The sequence below is a fragment of the Otolemur garnettii genome, unplaced genomic scaffold, assembly GCF_000181295.1.
Source record: "Otolemur garnettii isolate 467f Iridium unplaced genomic scaffold, OtoGar3 scaffold00023, whole genome shotgun sequence".
Classification (NCBI taxonomy): Eukaryota; Metazoa; Chordata; class Mammalia; order Primates; family Galagidae; genus Otolemur; species Otolemur garnettii.
Window position 1 is genome coordinate 8,548,152 of NW_003852418.1, and position 19,383 is coordinate 8,567,534.

A 19,383-nucleotide genomic window follows, 5' to 3' on the forward strand; every position below is an offset into this window, starting at 1 on the left:
ATAGATATTAGGTGCTGGGGCTCCTTAGGAGCCATTTCAGAAGCTTCCTACTGTATTGAGCAACTAAAAAGCTGAAACGCTGGTATTAGTATTTTATAATTATTAGTTTTGCATTTCTGTAACAGATTTATTTGCTTGCAGGTTTTGATCTCTTTCTGGAATCTCTTATTAACAGATGGTGGATTTGGTCCTCTGTGGGATCCACTCGTTTTGTCATATAAGGCATCAGCCTAACGTGGCCAGCCTGATAGAAGTATAGGATAGCTTATTATAGGCTCATCTGGGGAAGAAGTTTTGGAACAACACCCTGAGACTTTGGGTGCTGTCCACTGGGATGTGACATATGCATTGAGCCAGTGGCTGATATATGGCATTATATGATGTATTTTCAACATGTGCAAATGAAGAGATGACAGTGGGATCAGCCTCTGTCATTATGACTACCACTGGCGGATTTTGTGCTTTCTCAACCCTGAAACTTTAGGCTCTATGGGGTAGTGATCTTGGGTCTTTGAGGGAATGGTGGATAGTCGCTGGAAACACAGTGACGAATAAATGCCTCCTTCCAGGAGGACCAATGATGGGGATTCTGAATTCAAACCTTCTTCAGAGAGTTAATGCTGGTGGGAGGTGGCCCAGTGGAATGGGAATGGCATCTGAAACGAGATCTTGTCAGAGTGGATTACAGAGTTTTGCCAGACAGACAGGACAACTGCTATGAGGGAGATAAAGACTAGTGCTGTGGGCACAGAGGAGATGACCACCCACCATGGATGGCGGGTTCAGAAGCAGCTTCCAAGGGGAAGTTAATATCTCAGCTGGGACATGAAATATTAAAACTTGGCAGCCAAAGCAGTTTTCTGGTCAGAAGGACCAGCATGTTCAAAGGCCACAGAGCATGTTGCAATCTGTGAGAACAGAGCCTGAGCTCTGGTCAGGTCTACAAAGCACATGGCTGGCTACTTGGTGCTTTATTTGCTATGGGAGAGCATGTTGTATTTTCCAGAGATGCCCATTACAATATCTTACATCGCATTGGCTCTTGTTATCACATCACTCCCTCATCAAAAAGTGGGCTCCATGTTTCCTTTTCTTGAACCTGGATGGATGGACCTTCATGACTGCTTTGGCTAATAGAATACTGTGGAAGTGAGGCTATGTGACTAACAAGGTTTGGAGCACAAAAGACAATACAGTCTCCACCCAGCTCTGTCTTGGTATGCTTACTCTTAGAACACAGACACCATGCTGTGAGGAAGTCCAGGCTACATGAGGAGGCCATGAGTAGGTACTGTGGCTAAAGTCTGCAGCTGAGGTCCTGGCTAAAAGTCAAAATGTGAGGTCCTGGCAAACAGACATGTGAGTAAGAAAGTCTTTGAGGGGGCTCCATCCCAGCCACCATCTACCTTCAACTGCGTGAAAGACCCAGAGCATGGACTACCCATAAGTCAGCCTTTGGAACCATGAGAGATAATGATACATGATGTTGTACTACACCACTAAGTTTGGGGTGGTTCATTACACTACAATAGATAACTAATACAGACAGCCAAATAATGATCAAGGATATGAATTCCAGGCTAGAGGAAAGTGTGGGTGGGGGTTGATACCAGACCAAAATAATGAGGAATCCAGATGCAAGGGGAAGGAGAGAGGAGAAGTCTTGGAGAGAGGTTGGGAAGGAAAACGAATGGAACAAGGGGGCACGCAAGCACACAGAGATGTTGCAGTTTCAATAATGGACACTAGGTGGTAGCATTGGCAAAGGCCAGCAGCAGTCGGGCTCCCGGGACGAATGAACTTGGTTGCTTTGCCAGGAGACCTCACTGTGAAAGCTCAGTGTCTGGCTGCAGAATAAAGAAGGCCTACCTGCCAGCAAGTGCCATAAAGGCCCAGATCTCGCTGATATACCAAATAACATCAATCTCCTGCTGCTGTCAACCTGGATTAATTCACTTGTAGTGGACACCTATTGTTTTTTCTTGTCCTCCTGACACCTGTCCCTCCTTTCTCTGATTACAAACACTTCAATTTTACTTTGAGGAACTACACCTCCACTACTCAGGTCTGCCACATACATTCTCAAAGGCTGTGAGAGGATCCTTCCATTCAGATTGTGCTGAGTGGTGCCCAGTGGAATTGAGTTGCACCCAGCCTGTACAACTGTCAATGCAGCCATTGAATGAAGTTCCAAGTTCCCCATTATATTCCTGGCCTAGGTTCAGACACATGGTCTGAAACAAGCGTGTCATGTAATTGGATGTGAATCTTGAGCGGAAAGCAGAGTTGCTTCATTCTGACACAGATGCCATAAACTAATGGGACTGCCGGTGGTTCCAAAGTTCTCTTGCTTTTGGTTCTTTCCAACTCCACTAAATTCCCTTTTGATTTAGTTAGCCAGACATATTCTCTCTTGCTAGCAACCCAAGAACCCCAACAGGTCACAAATCAATACCTCAAACTTTCCTCAAACCAGGAACTAGATTTCAGAAAAAGACCTTGAGTATTAAGATTAAGGCTTGTCTTTATTAATTATCCATTCATTTATTCATCCAACAAAGAGGTACCTACTGTGTGCTGGGCACTGCTCTAGACTCTAGGACATAGCAGTGAAGAAGCCAGATGTGCATGGTCACTGCCTTCATGAAATCTGCCTTCTTAAGGGTCTGGTGAGACACACATGACCCTGGATAGCTGTAGAATTCCCAATGGGAAGAGTACGGTGAAGGAAAAGAATGGGAGGCTATGGAGAAGATACTTATAAATAGGCAGCATGCATTTTAGACTTGCTGTGAACAAGGACTTTCTACCCCTTACAGCAGATAATCTTCAGACCAGTGCTACAGGTTAAAGAACTACTGTAGAGCCTACTTCACAGGTGTGAAGATGCCAAATACATTTAATAATGTATAAGTATTATAAATAGGGATTTCCCCGAGTGTGGGACTTTCAGTGCTAAAACTGGGGCAGTCCTGAGCAAACAGGGACAAGCTGCCACTCTAATAAATAACTCAGCTACAGTCGCACTGTTAGGGAGCCAAGTACTGACTTCAGATACGGTTTAATCCTGAAGCTGGTGCACACAACGAGGACCCAGCAGGTGCCCTCAGATTCTGTGGCAGTCTAGGGAGAAACAGAGTGGGAAAGGCTGGCGGCAGGGAGGTGAGGGAGGAGACTGAGGCAGAGGTCCTGCAATGAAGAAGGAAGGAGGCCTCTCCCCATCGGTGCCTGATTGGAGGTGAAGGGCTAAGGGGGCTTAAGAACTGGGGGTGGGCGAAGAGGTGGAATGGGAGTGGCTTGTGGGGGAGGAGAAGGAATTTGGCTTGGTAGTGCTGGGTTCATCAGCAGGTCCCGGCAGCCAGACTCACCTAACAGTTGGTGGCTGTGACCATGTGGAGGCTCCGGGCCACCACTGGGACCTCCGTGGCGTGGCCCCCCACGCCCACGACTTACACAAGGGGCCCCGGAGTCAGACTCACTGCCTGCACAGCCAGCACAGGCTGACTCATGGTGCCCAGGCCACACCTGTTAAAGCGCTCGGGAGACCCGGTGGGGTTTTCCTTGCAACCCTGCCAGCGACGCAGGACCTTAAGGCGAATTACTGTGGGCTGCGAAAGTTCTCTCGGGGCCTGTGGGAACGCTCTCTGGGCGCGGAGCTGGGAGTCTCACAGATGTCTCCCGCCGCTGCTGTGGTTTCTGCAGTCGCGCAAGGTCTTGACCCTGCTCAGGGAACTCTGGGGACTCAGAAGAACCCGGAGCCGGAGCAAATAGTCGCGTGCTGCTCGGTTTCCGAGCGGCTTTTAGCCCAGGCTGGCGCGGGTCTCGGGGTGGGTGCTACTGCAGGGGCGCGTTTGGGACAGTCCGCTGGCTTTCTAGCAGGGAGCTGGGAGCCAGAATCTGCCTCCTTTTGTATCCCGTGCCCGAGCCCGCCCGGTCTCACCTCCTTAGCTCCGCGGGTGCGCGGGGTTCCCGCGATGATCAGTGTCTGATCCCTGCCCTCTCCTGCAGCCTTCCTGTCCGCTCTGCTTTCTGCCGCCGCCGCAGGCTGGTCCTCTGCTGGAGTAAGCGGGTTTACTCCACTGATGCCGCTGGGCTGAAGCCGGCGTCGCCGGCCTGCGCAGTTCTTCCCACCAGCTGGTGGCGCCGCGCCCTGCACACCCGCGCCGTGCACCGGGAGTGGACACAGCTGGCCCGAGCCGAAGCACAGGACGCCCCGCTTGCCCACCTTTGCCCTGGGCCTTCCGCGCTCCCTTCTTTCTCTCTGTCTGCTACATGGGACAGCTCCACTGGGCCAGGGGGCCAAGGGGAGTGGCGACCAACTGGTTCCCGGGGTCCCCGCCCCAGAAATCCGGAATCCTGACTTTTTCTCACAGGCAGAAACCTCAGCGCCGCTTTGAGAAACCGAGGTCCAGAGCTGCTGAAAAGGGATTTGCCTCCCGGACTTGGGACGTTCTCCTGTCTCCTCCTAAGCTTCTTCCCATGTCATTTTTTCATTATTTTCCTTCTTACCGTTCCCAGTTTTCTTTCTTTTCTTTTCTTTTCGAGGAGGATTTATAAACCCTCGAAGACTGCGTCCCACATTCCCACAGGGATCTGGCTCCCTCTAAGCCCATGACACTCACACAAGCCAGTTAGGGATCTTTAATTTCGTGATAGCACAGAAAGGATGCTACGTGGCAGTTGAGTGAATGAATGAACATCTTTGTTCACTCGAGAAAGCTTCCTGAAGGTGGGGAGCACACTAAGCTTCACAGAGGCATGGAGGGTGCTTTCCCGGCAGCCTCGCTCCCTGCCTGTGCATAGCAGGTTCTGACCGTGGTTTGCTGCTGCCCATCCATCAATGATGCTCTCTACAAATTAATTCATCTTTGAACTTCGAATTTAAATCATGAAGCATTGATGTCACCTCAAGAGTGTCCTTGGCAGGCTTACATGAGCGATGTGGTTAATAAAATCCATGTAAAATGCTTAGCCCTGTGCCTGACGGTGACAAGGGGTGAATATATTAGTGATTACAGTTAAATAGTGCTCTTTTCCCACCCCTTAATGTCTGAGCATGACTTGACCTTCCAACTCTCAACCTACAGATCCTGTAAATGGGCAAGAAATGTATGAGAAAGAAGTTAGCGAAGGAATATTCCCAACTGGGGTCCAATGACAATGCCAGCCATTGTCAATCTTTGTAACAAGTGACAGCTAGCGTGTACAAAGAATGTATTATTATCTGGTGATGGTCTCTGTGCTTTACATGTATTAATTCCTTTTCTTTTTTTTTTTGAGACAGAGTCTCACTCTGTCATCCTGGGTACAGTGCCATGGCATCTTAGCTCACAGCAATTTCAAACTCGTGGGCTTGAGCGATCCTCTTCCCTCAACCTCCTGAGTAGCTAGGACTACAGGTACCTGCCACAACATCTGACTAGTTTTAGGGATGGGGTCTCACTCTTGCTCAGACTGGTCTTGAACTCCTGAGCTCAAGCAGTCCACCCACCTTGGCCTCCCAGAGTGCCAGGATTACAGGTGTGAGCTACCATGCCCAGCCTCATTATTAATTTGTTTTATATTCACAACACTTTATGGGAAAGGTATTATTGGTAACTCCATTTTACAGACAAAGAAACTGAGGCCCAGAGCAGTTAAGTAACTTGCTCAAGGACTATGTGTCAGTAAGGTGGGGGAGGGGTGTGTGCACTAAGATTTGAACCCAGGAGGCTGCCTGTGGGGTCTGTGACCGTGCCCATCACACTGTACTACCCCTCTGCACTAGACTCTTCTCTGGGATCTTTCGTGATAACAATAGCAAAGCACCCTACACTGGCCCAAATGCCATGCTAAGTGCTTTACTTAGAAGTTGTTAACTTTATTTCCTATAACCCTAGTCAAGTAGGTATTATTATTCTCATTTTATAGGTAAGGATAGAGTGCCGTGGTATCACACATCTCACAGCAACTTCCAACTCCTGGGCTTAGGTGATTCTCTTGCCTCAGCCTCCCTAGTAGCTGGGACTACAGGCACCCACCATAATCCAAGTGCTTTCTTAAGCCCCACAATGCCCTGCAAGATGATTCCTCCCTACTTCTCCCTCTTGCTGTCATAAATCATTGATTTATGATTTTACCTGCACTTAAACTTCCTGTCTCCATGAATGTATAAAACAAAACTAACCCAACCACCTTCGGACCCCTTGCTCAAGACTTCTTGGGTGTGGCTCCCCGGGCTATGGTCACACACATTTTATAGAGTTTGTGATTTTTTTCCATTAGCTTGACAAAATAATTTGATAAGACAGGTCAGAGATTGGCAAATATATTCTTCAAAGGGCCAGAGTAAATATTTCAGGCTTTAAGGGTTGTGCAGTCTATGTCTCAGCTACTCAAATCTGCCACTGTAGCAAAAACAGACACAGACAATATTTAAACAAATGAGTGTAACAAGGTTCCAGTAAAACTCTATTTACAAAAAACAAGCAAAGGCCAGATTTGCCCAAAGGGCTGTAGTTTGCCAACCTCTGTGATACAGTGAAACTAGATGAGACAGAGACAATATTAGGTAAAGTCATGGGGGGGGGCTTCCCCAAAGAGGTGGCATTTGGGCAAATGCCTGAATAATGTGAAGAAAGAGTATTCCAGGAAGTGGGAGCAGCAAGGGCATCATCCTGGAGTACATGGAAACATGCCCAGTGAATCTAAGGATCCTAAATCCATGTGGCCAGGGCATAGTGAGTGACAACAGCCCAGCGTGAGATGAAGTCAGAGAGGTCAGTTCATGTGGGACTTTAGGGCCCAGGGCAGCTCAATCAGGGTCCTGGCAGCAAAGAGATAATAGTTTCAAAGGGATAGTTAAAGAGAGTTTAATGAAGATACGAGGAAGAGACTGGGTTTAGGGAAGAATGGGATGTCCCCAGCGACTAGTAAGAGTGGCAGCTGTTACCTCTCTGGAGCCAGGGGAACTGAGGCCATGGAAGAGGGACCACCCACCACACAGGAGCTGCAGCAACAAGTAAGAAATGTAGGCTCAGTGCTTAGTTCACCAGCCACATAGACCAAGGCTGACGGGTTCGAATCTGCCCCAGATCTGCTAAACAACAATGACAACTACAAAAAACAAATCAAATAGCTGGGCATTCTGGCCAGCCCCTGTAGTCCCAGCTACTTGAGAGGCTGAGGCAAGAGAATCGCCTAAGTTCAAGAGTTGGAGGTTGCTGTGAGCTGTGATGCCACAGTACTCTACCGAGGGTGGCAAAGTAAGACTCTGTCTCAAAAAAAAAAAAAGAAAAGAAAAAGAAATGGCTGCTGCCAAATGGCAGCCCCCTAAGGCTGGAGGAAGAACCATCGCGACCTTTCTCCTCCTTTGGATTACCTGCCAGTGCCTCCTTGTTGGCCAAACCCAACTAGAAGCCAGAGGGTAATACAGCCAGGATGTCAGGATTCACGGGGGTCAGACTCCTGGGGAAGTGGGCAGGTCAAAGGAGGGTAAAGAATGATCTGGAAGGCAGACAGGATGTAGCAAGCCCACAGGGTAAAGAGTTTGGATTTTATTATAAGTTTGATGGGAATAGTACTGCCAAATAAAATACAAGATTTCAGTTCAATCTGAATTTCAGATAAACAATGAATGCTTATTTAACATACATATAGTATAAGTATGTCCCATGGGCATATTTATGCTAAGCAAGCTTTCATGGTCTATTGCAAATTCAAAAGCCATAATCTTTATTATTACTATCTTTTAACGGTATGTTTTAGAGGAAACAAATGAATATTTAGGGGCATTCATTTTTGGGGGAGCCCTTAGTGAATATTTTAGATGTACTGTTCCATTAGATGAGTGCAGGCCTATGGGAGCCTCATTTAAGAGAAGGGGAACCCAAGGTCACATGGGGGAGCTTGTGGCTGACCCAGAGCTCAGGGACATACTTATACCAAACAAGTATTTGTTGTCGGTCTGAAATTCAAGTTGAAACGAGGTAGCCTGTATTTTCATTTGCTAAAGCTGGCAATCCTAGCCCCTGTAGGAATTTGAAGCAGAGGAGTAACATCATCTAAGATTTAATAAATACATTTATTTACAAAATCAAAATTTTAGGTTACTATAAATAGGTTCAGAGGATCCAGAGGCACATAAGTTAGTTCCAGGAGCATTTAGATGAATTAATGATGGAAAGGCCCCATCTAACACGGAAAGCAGTAGATGCGGATGAGAGCCTGGACCCACCTCCTGCCGGCCCTGCCTCTGAATCTCCTTGGTTTCACCTTTGCATAGTCCTTTGCTGTTTACCCAGCCCTATCACGCCCAATGTCTTGTTCCATCCCTACCGCATTCCCATGCAGAAAACAGATCACATCATTGCAATTACGTCGTCATTTACGCCCATGTAGAAACTGAGGCTCAGAAAATTCGTAAAGTGACCCACCCCAGGTCACACGGGGAGGGAAGCAGAAGGGCCAAGGTTACCACTTGGGCCTGTGTAACTCCAAAACTCTTCTCCCTGCTGCTCCGCGTTCTGCCAGGCGTCCGGCATGAACTTGGCCCATCTACCCTTGCAAGGGTTGGGGGCTTGGGGCAGCCTCAGATGTCGGGCGCGGTAAGGAGTCCCGCAGCGGCGCCTGCTGGCCTCGGTGCCTGTCGTAGCTTCTCTGGAGCCGGGCGTGCAGGTGGCGCACCCTCCTTGCCTCCTGGGCTGTGAAGAAGGAGGCAGCGATGGCGTGTCGCAGACGGCGGGCGTAGGTCTCCAGGATCACGGTGGAGCAAGCCAGGAGCTGCAGGGCCCCGGCGGCCAGGGGCGCGGCGGTGCGGGGGCGCCGGGCGGGCAGCAGCCGGCAGCGAGCTGCGATGAGGCGGAGCTCCCACCTGGAGGAGCGGTGCTCAGAGAGGAAGGGGCTCTGCTGGGGCGGCTGGTTGAAGAGGAAGGGGATGAAGCCCAAGACCGTGTATGCCGCCTTCAAAAACGAAAAACAGGATCAGTCAACAGACAGCCACCGCTGCAAATGCCACTTGGGGAGGCTCGACCAACTTTCCCTGCTTTCATCTGCAAAATGGGTACAAAAATAAATAGCTTTGTTTTCTAGGGTTTGGAAAGAACTAAATGAAACTGGGGGTCGGAAACAGGCTCTTCTGGCCAAAAAAAAAAAGCACCATACAAATGTTATTTTCGTTATTTTGTCTTTGAGCAAAATATTCTAGGGAAAACGAATGTTTGGGGGCATTTTACTCCTTCCTGAGCCCTTGGAGAATACTTCTGCTGTACAATTATCTGTTCCATCAATATGCACACCTTTGTGAGGGCCAGGAGCTTCAGGTATAAGATAGGGCCAGCATCTGGCCACAGAGACCCCGTCTCTAAATTAAAAAGATGAGATAAAATAAAATAAGAACATAAAATACCCCAAGTCGCATGTGGGTTACATGTGGCCGACCCCAAGTATGAGTGTGTCCTAATTACCCTGTTCTTAAGCATTAAGCTCTTCATTGGATCTGTCATAGCCAGGACGTCAGAGGTTAGCCATGAACTTTGGAGTTAGACTGCTCAGGCTGGATTCTGGGTCTGCCAGCACCTACTTCTCCATCAGGCACAGCAGACACAAGCTGGGGGACCACAGTATTTTTAGAGGCCCCCAAGAATGTTTTACTTTTGTTTACAATTAGAAAAACAAAATATAATATTAACATATTTGTTTTTATACCAGCACTGTCATTGATACTCATTATGGAGGAAGGGACCCATGAAAGTCATGCCAAGGCCCCATAAAAAGTCACAGTGCAGCCCTGGTTCTGCCAATTATGGGTCAGATGAATTTGGGCAAGTCCCCCAATTTCTCTAAGCCTTGGTATCTTCTGTAAAATGGGGGTGATGATAATTCCTATCTCATAGGATCATGGTGGCAATTAAATGAGCTATCTTATTTCATCAGTTCTGAGATGGGTTCCCCCCCCCCCCACACACACACACATTTTAACTCCTTTAAAATCAGGGTGTGACTTTAAAATTGATGATTTGTAACTGCTTTCAACAGCTCAGGAAGGTGAGCTGTGTTTGCACACATAAATTTGGTTTGATGTCTCATATCTGTGGGAGCCGGGACACCAGGCTGCCCTGACCCATTAAACTGTCTGGGTGTGCTCTGGGTATGTCTCATTCTGATCTCAGGTGCTGAAGCACCTTAGAAGTCACAGTCAATATTTGTAGGAGCGAGCATCTCAGCAGCAATCTCTCAGTCTTAGTCTGAGCAGTAGCTTCTGAGCAGTAGCTTCACCTGAGGCTATTTATAGAAGTGCTACACCACGGGGGTGGAGACCACTATGCAACAATGTTGGTGTTCTGGTCTCCTGCTCTTTAAGGAGAGACCAATGATGTTAAATCCCTTCCCCATTCCCTGATTACCAAGGTGTTTCTTTTCAGGTGTTTCCCACACATATCATCACTTCAACTAGGTTCTAAGTATTGTCAGTAATGTATTTGAAGTTTGATTGCCATGCCAAAATGTCCTCAAAAAAAAAGAAAATCCTGCTTTGATTCAGCTTAGAAGTGAACGGTTATTGTGTCCACCATAACCAAGGAAAGAGTAGCAGGGCAGGAATGTGATGTTACTGAAGCCAGTGTTCCCTTTTAAGGGATGACTCTTAGCCTGGATCTTCTGGCTACGCAGCAACCTACAACAGAAGGTTCGTGCAAGTAGAGCTGAGTTATGCTGAGTCACTAACCCATGCGGGGAAAGGGAGCCTACCTTTAGTTCACCTGTAAGTAGGGGAAACTTTGAAGCCCTTGGAAAAGATGAAAGAATTTCAAAGCAATGAGGATAAGGCATGGCCAATTCATGCTTTCCAGAGGATCAGAGAGTGCCAGCACCGAAACTTGCAGAGTGGGCGTCTGCAGCTTGCACAAAAATGCCGCCAGCAGGAGTGAGACATCACCAATGCTCATGAAGGCAGCATTTAGGGTGAAAAATCTCAGACATTGACTCCTTGGCCAGAGTCATTCTGAAAAATCAGGCTCTAAGGGGAGCACGTGTTATGAAAACCACAAAGTTACTTCTCTCTTTTTCTTTCCACGTCTGTGTGAGGAAGGTATGGTAAAATCTATGTTAAATCACAAGTGAACTATTTTATACAAAGACAATTCCCAGCGATGAGAAAGCATTGTGTTAAAGTTTAACTGGCAGCATTTTCTCTCCTGGTGATACATAAAATAGTGGTGTGACTTGGCACATTAGATCCCATGACATACAGAAGGTCAAGGGACACATGTGGAACCTTGCCCAGCACATCGCGTCACTGTGACCTACAGTAAGAAATGCATTTTATGGGACTTACTAAGCACAGACTGTATTGTCACCAAAGAAAAATCTCACAAAATAATACATACCCGTATCACCTACAATATAATAATTTTCCAGTCTATTCTATTTCATTTTTAAAAAGCTGGCTGTGCCTCTTAATGGATTAGATTGATTTCACACAGTTTAAAAAATATTTTTTCTGAGGGGGTGGGGGAGGGGTAAAAACCTACCTATCAGGCACAAAGAACACTATTTAGGGGATAGGCACCCTAATAGCCCTGATGTAAGCATTATAAAAGCTATCCATGTAACAAAAACATAGGTACCCCCTTAATATTTTGAAATAAAAAGGGAAAACAAAGCACTTTTCTTTTTCTTTGTTTAAAAACTAATTTTTATTTTATTTTACTTTTTTAGATAGGGGTGTTGCAGTTCAAAGCACTGAAGCCTTTAACTCCTCACCTTAAGCGATCCTGCCGCCTCAGCCTCCAGAGTACCTAAGACTATGGGCATGCGCCACCATGCCTGGCTTGAAAAACGCTTTCCTAGTATATAGGTACTTGATAAATATAAGCTATTAATGTTATTAGAGCAGGGTCTGGCACTTTGGTATATTTTATACAATGAACTTTTATGTGAGATCTCACTATTAAAAATAAAAAAATGAAAAGATTCTGGCAAAAGACAAGATCAAAAAACACAAATCTTGACCCTATAGTAAATATATCCAATAATAAGTAGAAGTGAACATTTTATATATGTATATAAATTATATATATATATGTGTGTGTGTGTTATATATAGAAAGAGAGACAGAGTTTCACTCTATCACCCTAGGTAGACTGCTGTGGCATCATAGCTCACAGCACCCTCGAACTCTTGGGCTCAAGAGATCCTCTTATCTCAGTTTTTCTTTCTTTTTTTTTTTTTTTTGGCTGGGGCTGGGTTTGAACCCATTACCTTCAGCATATAGGTCCAGTGCCCTACTTTGAGCCACAGGTGCCACCCCTAAGTTTTTCATTTTTAATAGAGATGGGGTCTTGCTCTTGCTCAGGCTGATCTCAAACTCATAAGCTTAAGCAATCTGCTCACTTTGGCCTCCCAGAGTGCTAGGATTACAGGCGTGAGCCACTACATGCAGCTTACATTTTATACATTTCTATTTAAAAAGTAAAGATTTCAGGCTTTGTGGGCCATACAGTCCCTGTTGCAACCACTCAGCTTTGCCTTTTAGAGCAGCCACAGACAACACCATATGCAAATGGATAGCTATGTTCCAGTAAAAAAAAATTTTTTTTGAGACAAAGTCTCACTATATAGCCCTCAGTAGAGTGCTGTGTCATCACAGCTCACAGGAACTTCAAACTCTTGGGCTTAAGCAATTCTCTTGCCTTACCCTCCCAAGTAGCTGGGCTTGTAACAGGCACCTGCCACAATACCCAGCTATTTTTTGTTGCAGCTGTCATTGTTATTTAGCTGGCCTGGGCTGGGTTCAAACCTTCAGCCTCCGTGTATATGGCTGGTGCCGTAACCACTATGCTATGGGCACCAAGCCCCAATAAAACTTTTTTTACAAAACCAGGAAGCTGCCTGATTTGCCCAGAGGGCCATAGTTGGTTGACTCCGGATCTAGACTATTCCAAAGTCTTCCTCCATCCTAATATATACATATCTGAGCTATTGATAATGGCCCCTATCAAACATCTCTTACGTGGCATGGAGCCTACTAGGTGTGGGAAAGAAATCCTTATAACCCTGACAGGAGTGCAGCCACTTTGGGAGACAGCTGGTGGGAAGGGGTAGGCCAGAAACCAAGCTGTATGATCACAGCAGACTCCCTCCCCACCTCCTGGAATGCTTCAAGGTCAAGGTTCCTGGGAAACAACAAAGCAGTACCAGGGTGGCCAATTAAGGGAGTAACTCCTGGGTTTGCTCTGAATACAAAAATTAGTCCCTCTGCAGAAGGGATGACTCTGGCTTGGAGCTTCCTGCCACATTCAACCTTGCTGATTGATAAGGGATAATAAAAGCCTCTTGAAACTGTGTGAAAGCCCAGCTGGCTCCTGGTCAGACTCCACTCTGCTCTTTCTCTCTCCTTTCTCTGCTAATAAAGCCTTTCTAGCCCCTGGACTGGCTTCCTCTCCTTCTTATGGACCCTCTCCCCGACCCTAACCCTGAACCCCTCACTTTTAGAGACATGACCACATTGTAAGATTCACAGTAACCTCATAGTGTTAAGGAGGATTGATCTGATTAGTACAAACAAGAAAAATGAGGCCAGGACTTGCTGCTACTTGCGAAGAGTGCCATGAGGACAAGTTATTTTAAGGTCTCTGAGTATCATCATCCTTACCTGCAATACGGAGGGAAATAGAACCCATGTCCTTGTTCCCACTGTTGCAGGAATCAAAAGTGTTGGCTTACCCATGGCCCAGGGCCCCAGAGCTTATTTAAGGGCTATGACTTGGAGGCAAATATAATTTAAATGCAAGTCAGAGGGTTAACAACAGCCCCCTTCTCTCAAGAAAAACCCATCCTCACACTTACATCATACTTGACCGTGAGTGTGATGGGCACAGAGGGCAACTTCTGAGCCCAGTCCACAGCTGCCTGTGCCAGAAGGAAGGTCACGTGGTCTGTGGCCACCATCACAGCCGTTGCCACCAGAAGCAGGGTGAGCAACCCGAGCCTCAGGAGACAACTCAGCACCTCCTCCTGCGACAGCCTCAGCTGGGCTACCTGGAGCAGCCAGGCAGGTGGAGGAGTCAGCAGGTGTGTGTCCTGGGCCTGGGTCAGCTGCTGAGTGAGCTGCCGTGTAGCGTAGATGTTGTCGAACCGTAGGTCAGTCAGGTAGTGATGGAGGTACCAGGCCGACTCCCCCAGGAGGCCTAGCATAAATAGCCCTGTGACCACCCGCTGCATCCCCAGCGCTGCTGCCCGGGCCAGAGACTCCAGGCCAGAGAAATCCTCCAGGATCTGCTGAGTGAGCCCCAGCATGTGGAGCCAGAAGGCAGAGCCATTGCCCTGGTCCTCAAATGTCAGGCCCCGGCTGCCCGCTTGGCTTGTGGGGCCCACAGCCTTGGATGCCTCGTGCAGTTGGTGAGTGGTATTGAGCAGACTCTCCAGGGAGCCCTCTGTGACACACCTTAGAACCTGCCCAGCTGCGCCCACGTTGGCCAGGATGTTTGGTAGCACAGCGATGGCCAGAGTGGCAGCACTATAGGATAGGAGCAGCCGGCGGCCCTGCTCTGTGCCCAGGGTGGGCACGCTGAGTGCAAACAGGCAGCGGAGTGGGGGCATCAGGCCCAGGCCCAGGAAGACCAGGAGGCCACAGACAGTGGCCACCATGGCTGAGGACCCCAGAGGATAAAGCAGCAAGGACACCAGCCAGTGATGGGTCAGACCTGCAGCAATAGCAGCCAAAGAGCCACACAGGATCATCTGGGTCAGCAGCTGGCCACAGCTGGCTGGGACAGGCTGGGAGAAGTCATCCCAGGCAGCCTTCAGGGGGGCAAGAGCCTTGCAGAGCCCCAAGTGCCAGAACTTCCACCTGCACACAAGGAAATTGGGGGGCCCTCTATCAGGAGGGTGGAGGGTGGGTGGGTGGGTGTCTGCCCACTGTCCCTGCCCCGCAAACTCCTTGCCTGGCCTGTTAACAGAGTCCACATTTTTAGTCAAAGGGAAGGCACACTTCTTAGGTGGACCAATCAAACCCCATACCCATGTGGTAAGCTGAACCAATCAGAGCTTCAATCAGAGCTTTCCCTAGTATTATTCTCACTCCAGCTGTCAGGGAAGAGTCCAGTCTGCATACAGTTCCCAGGGATGTGGCAATGGATGTCTAAGCTGCTTGGATCCATAATTACAGTCTTGTGAGGGCAACTGGTCCAAGAGAATGAAGGGGTCATGGAGCAGGATGACCTGCTCAAGGACAGATCTATAGCTCAAGGAAAGATCTAGCATAAAGATAAGATTTGGGGACTTGGTGCCCATAGCACAGTGATTACGGAGCTGACCAAATACACCGAAGCTGGTGGGTTGGAGCCCGTCCGGGCCAGTTAAACAATAATGACAACCTCAACAAAAATAGTGGGCATTGTGGCGGGTGCCTGTAGTCCCAGCCACTTGGGAGGCTGAGGCAAGAGAATTGCTTAAACCCAAGAGTTTGAGGTTGCTATGAGCTGTGATGCCATGGCACTCTACTGAGGGTGACATAGTAAGACTCTGTCTCAAAAAAAAAAAAAAGAATTGAAAGCCAGTACTAAATCACATTGGGTGACAAGTCCTGTGCTGAGTTTTGTAAATGACAAGGAAACTAGCTGCCATCTATGGAGGGCTTACTTTGAGCTGAGCATATACCAAGTCCTAAGCATTTTCTCTTTCAATTTTGGCAACTACCTGGTCATTACATTATAATAACGGACATCATTATTACTCTCATTTCACAGATGAGGAAACTGAGGCTCAGAGAGGTGAGGATTTACCCAAGGTCACACAGGAATGGCTGAGCTGGAGATTTGGGCCACACCCCTTACACCTGACTGCTAACTGTTTCCTTGCCTAAATCTCCAGACCTACCTGGTCCTGAAGGACTCAGCTGCTCCGTGGAGGCGCTGGTGGAGGCGCTGCATCCTTCCTGGAGAGCAGCGGTCTCTGACAGCCGGAGCAGGTGGAGAGGAAGCAGGGGAATCGCTGGGGCCTGGGCAACCCGGTGGCTTCTGCTTTTCAACCCTTTCATCCTGCCCTCCTGGAGGCCTTGTCCCGCCCCTGCTTGGGATCCACCTCCCAGAGGGCCGGACAACCTGCCTCATCCTCTCCCCACAGGCAGGAGCCTGTGGAAGGTGTGGGAGGAAATTAAGAGAGGCTTTTCCAAACAACACCTCTCTCTGAAGTGTAGCAAGAAGGTAGAATCAGTCCCATTTCACAGAGGAGTAAACTGAGGTTCAGCGAAACCACACAGCTATTAGCAGTAGTGACAGACAAGAGTTCCTCTCTGCTCCCTCCCCCACCATAGTTTTCTGCCCTGGAGGAAGCCTGATCCCTTACTCTTGGGACAGTATGAACCCACAGGTGATGATCAGATCCCTGCTAAGACAAAAAGTGGCTCTGGGTCTCCTGCTCCAGCTCCCATCCTGCCCATCCTTTAGCTTGACTGGAATCTGGCTTCAAATCACAACTCTGTCATCCCTAGCCATATGACCTCAGGCAGGGGACTTCATCTCATCCTCTGCAGTCACCACCCTGCATGTCCACTTCTAGGCTGTTCTGAAAGCCAGCTCTTACCTGAATGCTTCTCCCCCATTATCCCTGTGCCCCAACACAGCCAGCAGGACTTGCTGCCCCAGGAGGCCTCTGCTGAATCCTCTTGGCTCCCACGCTGTAGGATGGACCAGTAGGGGACACAGGTAGGTAGTATTCTAGGCAGCCTGTCATTTTTCCTTATAAGGACATGTTGCCTGGGCCACTTGCTCAAGCCTGTAGGGGGGTTCCTTGTGGCCTGGATAAGGGAAGTGGCATTCTCATAGTCACATAAACTGAATGAGACACCTGTGGCCAGAGCCCTGAGAGCACCTAGTACCCTGCCCAGGTCGTGAGCCCCTCCCAGAAGCCAGATCGGTATCCAGGAGCCCTGAACAGGGGCCGGCCAGCTAAGGTGACGAACAAAGCAGGTCTAATGCCAACGGCAGCGAATTGCGAAGTGCAGACCCCTTGGTAAAGGGCAGTGGCTACTCACTTGGGTCGAGAGTCCAAGTCCCTAAATGAGCCCCAACAGTATCAGATTTTCTAATTTTTCCAAAGATATCAGTTATACCCCTTTTTATATAAATGCCAGCATTAAAAAAAATTAAGACTAGTGTGGCACACCAGTCTTAACAGGTCTGTGGGCCAAATCCAGCCTGAGGGCCACAAACTTATAACTCGAACAGGAGGCCCTGGCCAGGCCAGCTGTCTAGCTGTTCCCCTGAACTTCAGGGGTCCTGCCAGAAGGAAGCAACCTGAACTCAAATGCCGGCTTTGTCACTTACTGTGCTGTGTGACCTTGGGCGAGATATTGTCCCTTTCTTAAGTTGTGCATCCTGTGCTATAACCAGGGGATACAGTACCTGCTTCTTAAGGTCGTTTGAGGATTCAGTGAAACAGTGTGCTGAGTGTTCAGTAAGCAAGAGGCATGTCCTGGTGCCCAGCTCCCTCCTGCCGGAGCTCAGTGACAGCTCTGTCTGAGGGAGCCCCCTTCGACTCAGACTTGATCAGGTCCCTAATGCCCCCTGGGCCACCCTGGCCTGGGTCCCCTCACAAAGAAAGCTTCAGGGCATTGAGAAAGGAACGGTCCTAGAAGACACCCACCAGCATGTACCCAGTTTCTGGACTGGCACCAGGGAACTGACCAATAGGGACCACGTGGGTCGCGGGGGGGGGCGGGGGGGAATGGAGGGGAAAGGGTGAAAGATATTTTTGGCTTTCCTCGGTACATGTGGGCAATCATTTCTGTCTATATAAGACCAGCCTGACCTCAACATCCGGAGAGGGCTTCTGAATCATGAAAAATAGAACTAACTTTGTTGAGGGGGAATTTGTGGGTGGAGGATTCAGAGCCATAAGACAGAAGAGGAAGAGGAAGCGGTAAGCCTTCAGATCCCCCAGGGCACTTGGTCTGGGAACAGAATCAGAGGTCCAGGGGGTGTTACAGTCATTGAATTCTTTAGGCTGCTGGTTGCCACTGTCCAGGTGGTTTGCAAATGCGGAGAGGCAGCTGAAATCTTACACTATGGCCTGCGCTACCCAATAAAAACAATGTGAGCCACATATATAATATAAACTTTTCTGGTAGCCACATAAAAATGGAATTAATTTGAATAAAACATTTTATTCAACCTAAGTTATACAAACTATACTTTCCACATGTAAACAATGTACAAAATTATTACTGTATGTCTTACATTCATTTCTGTACACCATGCTTTCAAAATCTGGTGAGTGTTTTACACTTAGGGCAAGTCTCAGTCTGGACTATGTACGCTGGTGTTACACACAGAGCAAGTGTGTAATAGTCACACGTAACAAGTGGCTACCATGTTGGACGTGGCAGATGGAGAACACGTTCATCATTAAAGAAGTTCTGTTGAGCAGTGCTGCTCTAGGCCATTAGAACCAGTGACCACGGACACTAAAATGGACCTTTCCATGTCATGTAGTTCAGGAGTCATACGTTCAAATGCCTTTACAGGCCAGGAAAGTGAGAGTCAAAAGAAGAGAGCCAGTGTAAGACATTAAGGAGTGGTGGGGACTGAGGCCAAGAGAGAGTTTATGCTCTAATTCAAGTTCCCCTCCCAAACTACTCAGTTCCAAACAATTGTTACCTGGTGGAAATGAAGGTCTCTTATTTGCTAGATCTTCTGGTATTTTCTTTTCCAAGAGAAGCAGAAGTCCAGATTTTTATGTGAAATCTCCAGAATTTTAAAGATTAGCAACTGAGTCATAATTTGAAATTCACTGGCAAGAGGACAAACAAAACCTGAGGGCCAGTGGCAGAGCTGGGGACCACCAGACTGCGAGCTTAGATTTGGTATAAGTCCTCCGTGTCCCTTTCTTCAAAGGATTTGTTCTGTAAAATTTGGATTCAGTCAAAAGGCCACCCTCGGGGACCCAAAAGGTCCTTTGTGGCCCCAAAGCTGTAGGTTCTCCACCCCTAAGCCCATGATGCTGTGCACCTGTGGTTCTGTGTGCCCCTAACTTCTCCTTAGCATGCTTCTCCTGTACTTTATTAAATGCTCCCCCAATGGTGGTCCCCAAGGGGCTTCAGACATCAGTGGTGCAAATCCTCCTACACTATCTCCTTAGGGATCCAGGGGGTAGTCTACTGGGATACGCCAGTAGGATAACTGGGCCATAGGAACTCCCTTCCTTACAGTCAAGCTGCTGGCCAGGCTGACTGGACGGTTCAGTCTGAGCAGCAGAACCCGAGGGTCCCCGTTTCTGCATGTCCCACCATCACTTAGTGTCCAAGTTTCTAGTGTTTGCTGATCTGAGTGGCAAAAATCTTATTATAATTTTCATTTCCCTGATTATAAAACGAGTGGGTTTGGGCATCTCTTCATAACTCTTTGG

General features: G+C 48.1%; 1 protein-coding gene across 1 annotated transcript; it reads right to left on the minus strand.

Annotated features, from left to right (window-relative positions):
• Positions 1-8,379: 8,379 nt before the first annotated feature.
• On the minus strand, positions 8,380-16,579 carry OCSTAMP (osteoclast stimulatory transmembrane protein; the record flags this gene model as incomplete). The annotated part of the gene is given in 6 exon segments (XM_023511980.1): positions 8,380-8,433; positions 8,436-8,547; positions 8,549-8,940; positions 13,825-14,827; positions 15,856-15,913; positions 16,561-16,579. Coding segments are annotated over 6 exon segments (1,638 nt in total), but the record flags the coding sequence as incomplete, so codon positions are not given.
• Between the last annotated feature and the right edge of the window lie 2,804 nt (positions 16,580-19,383).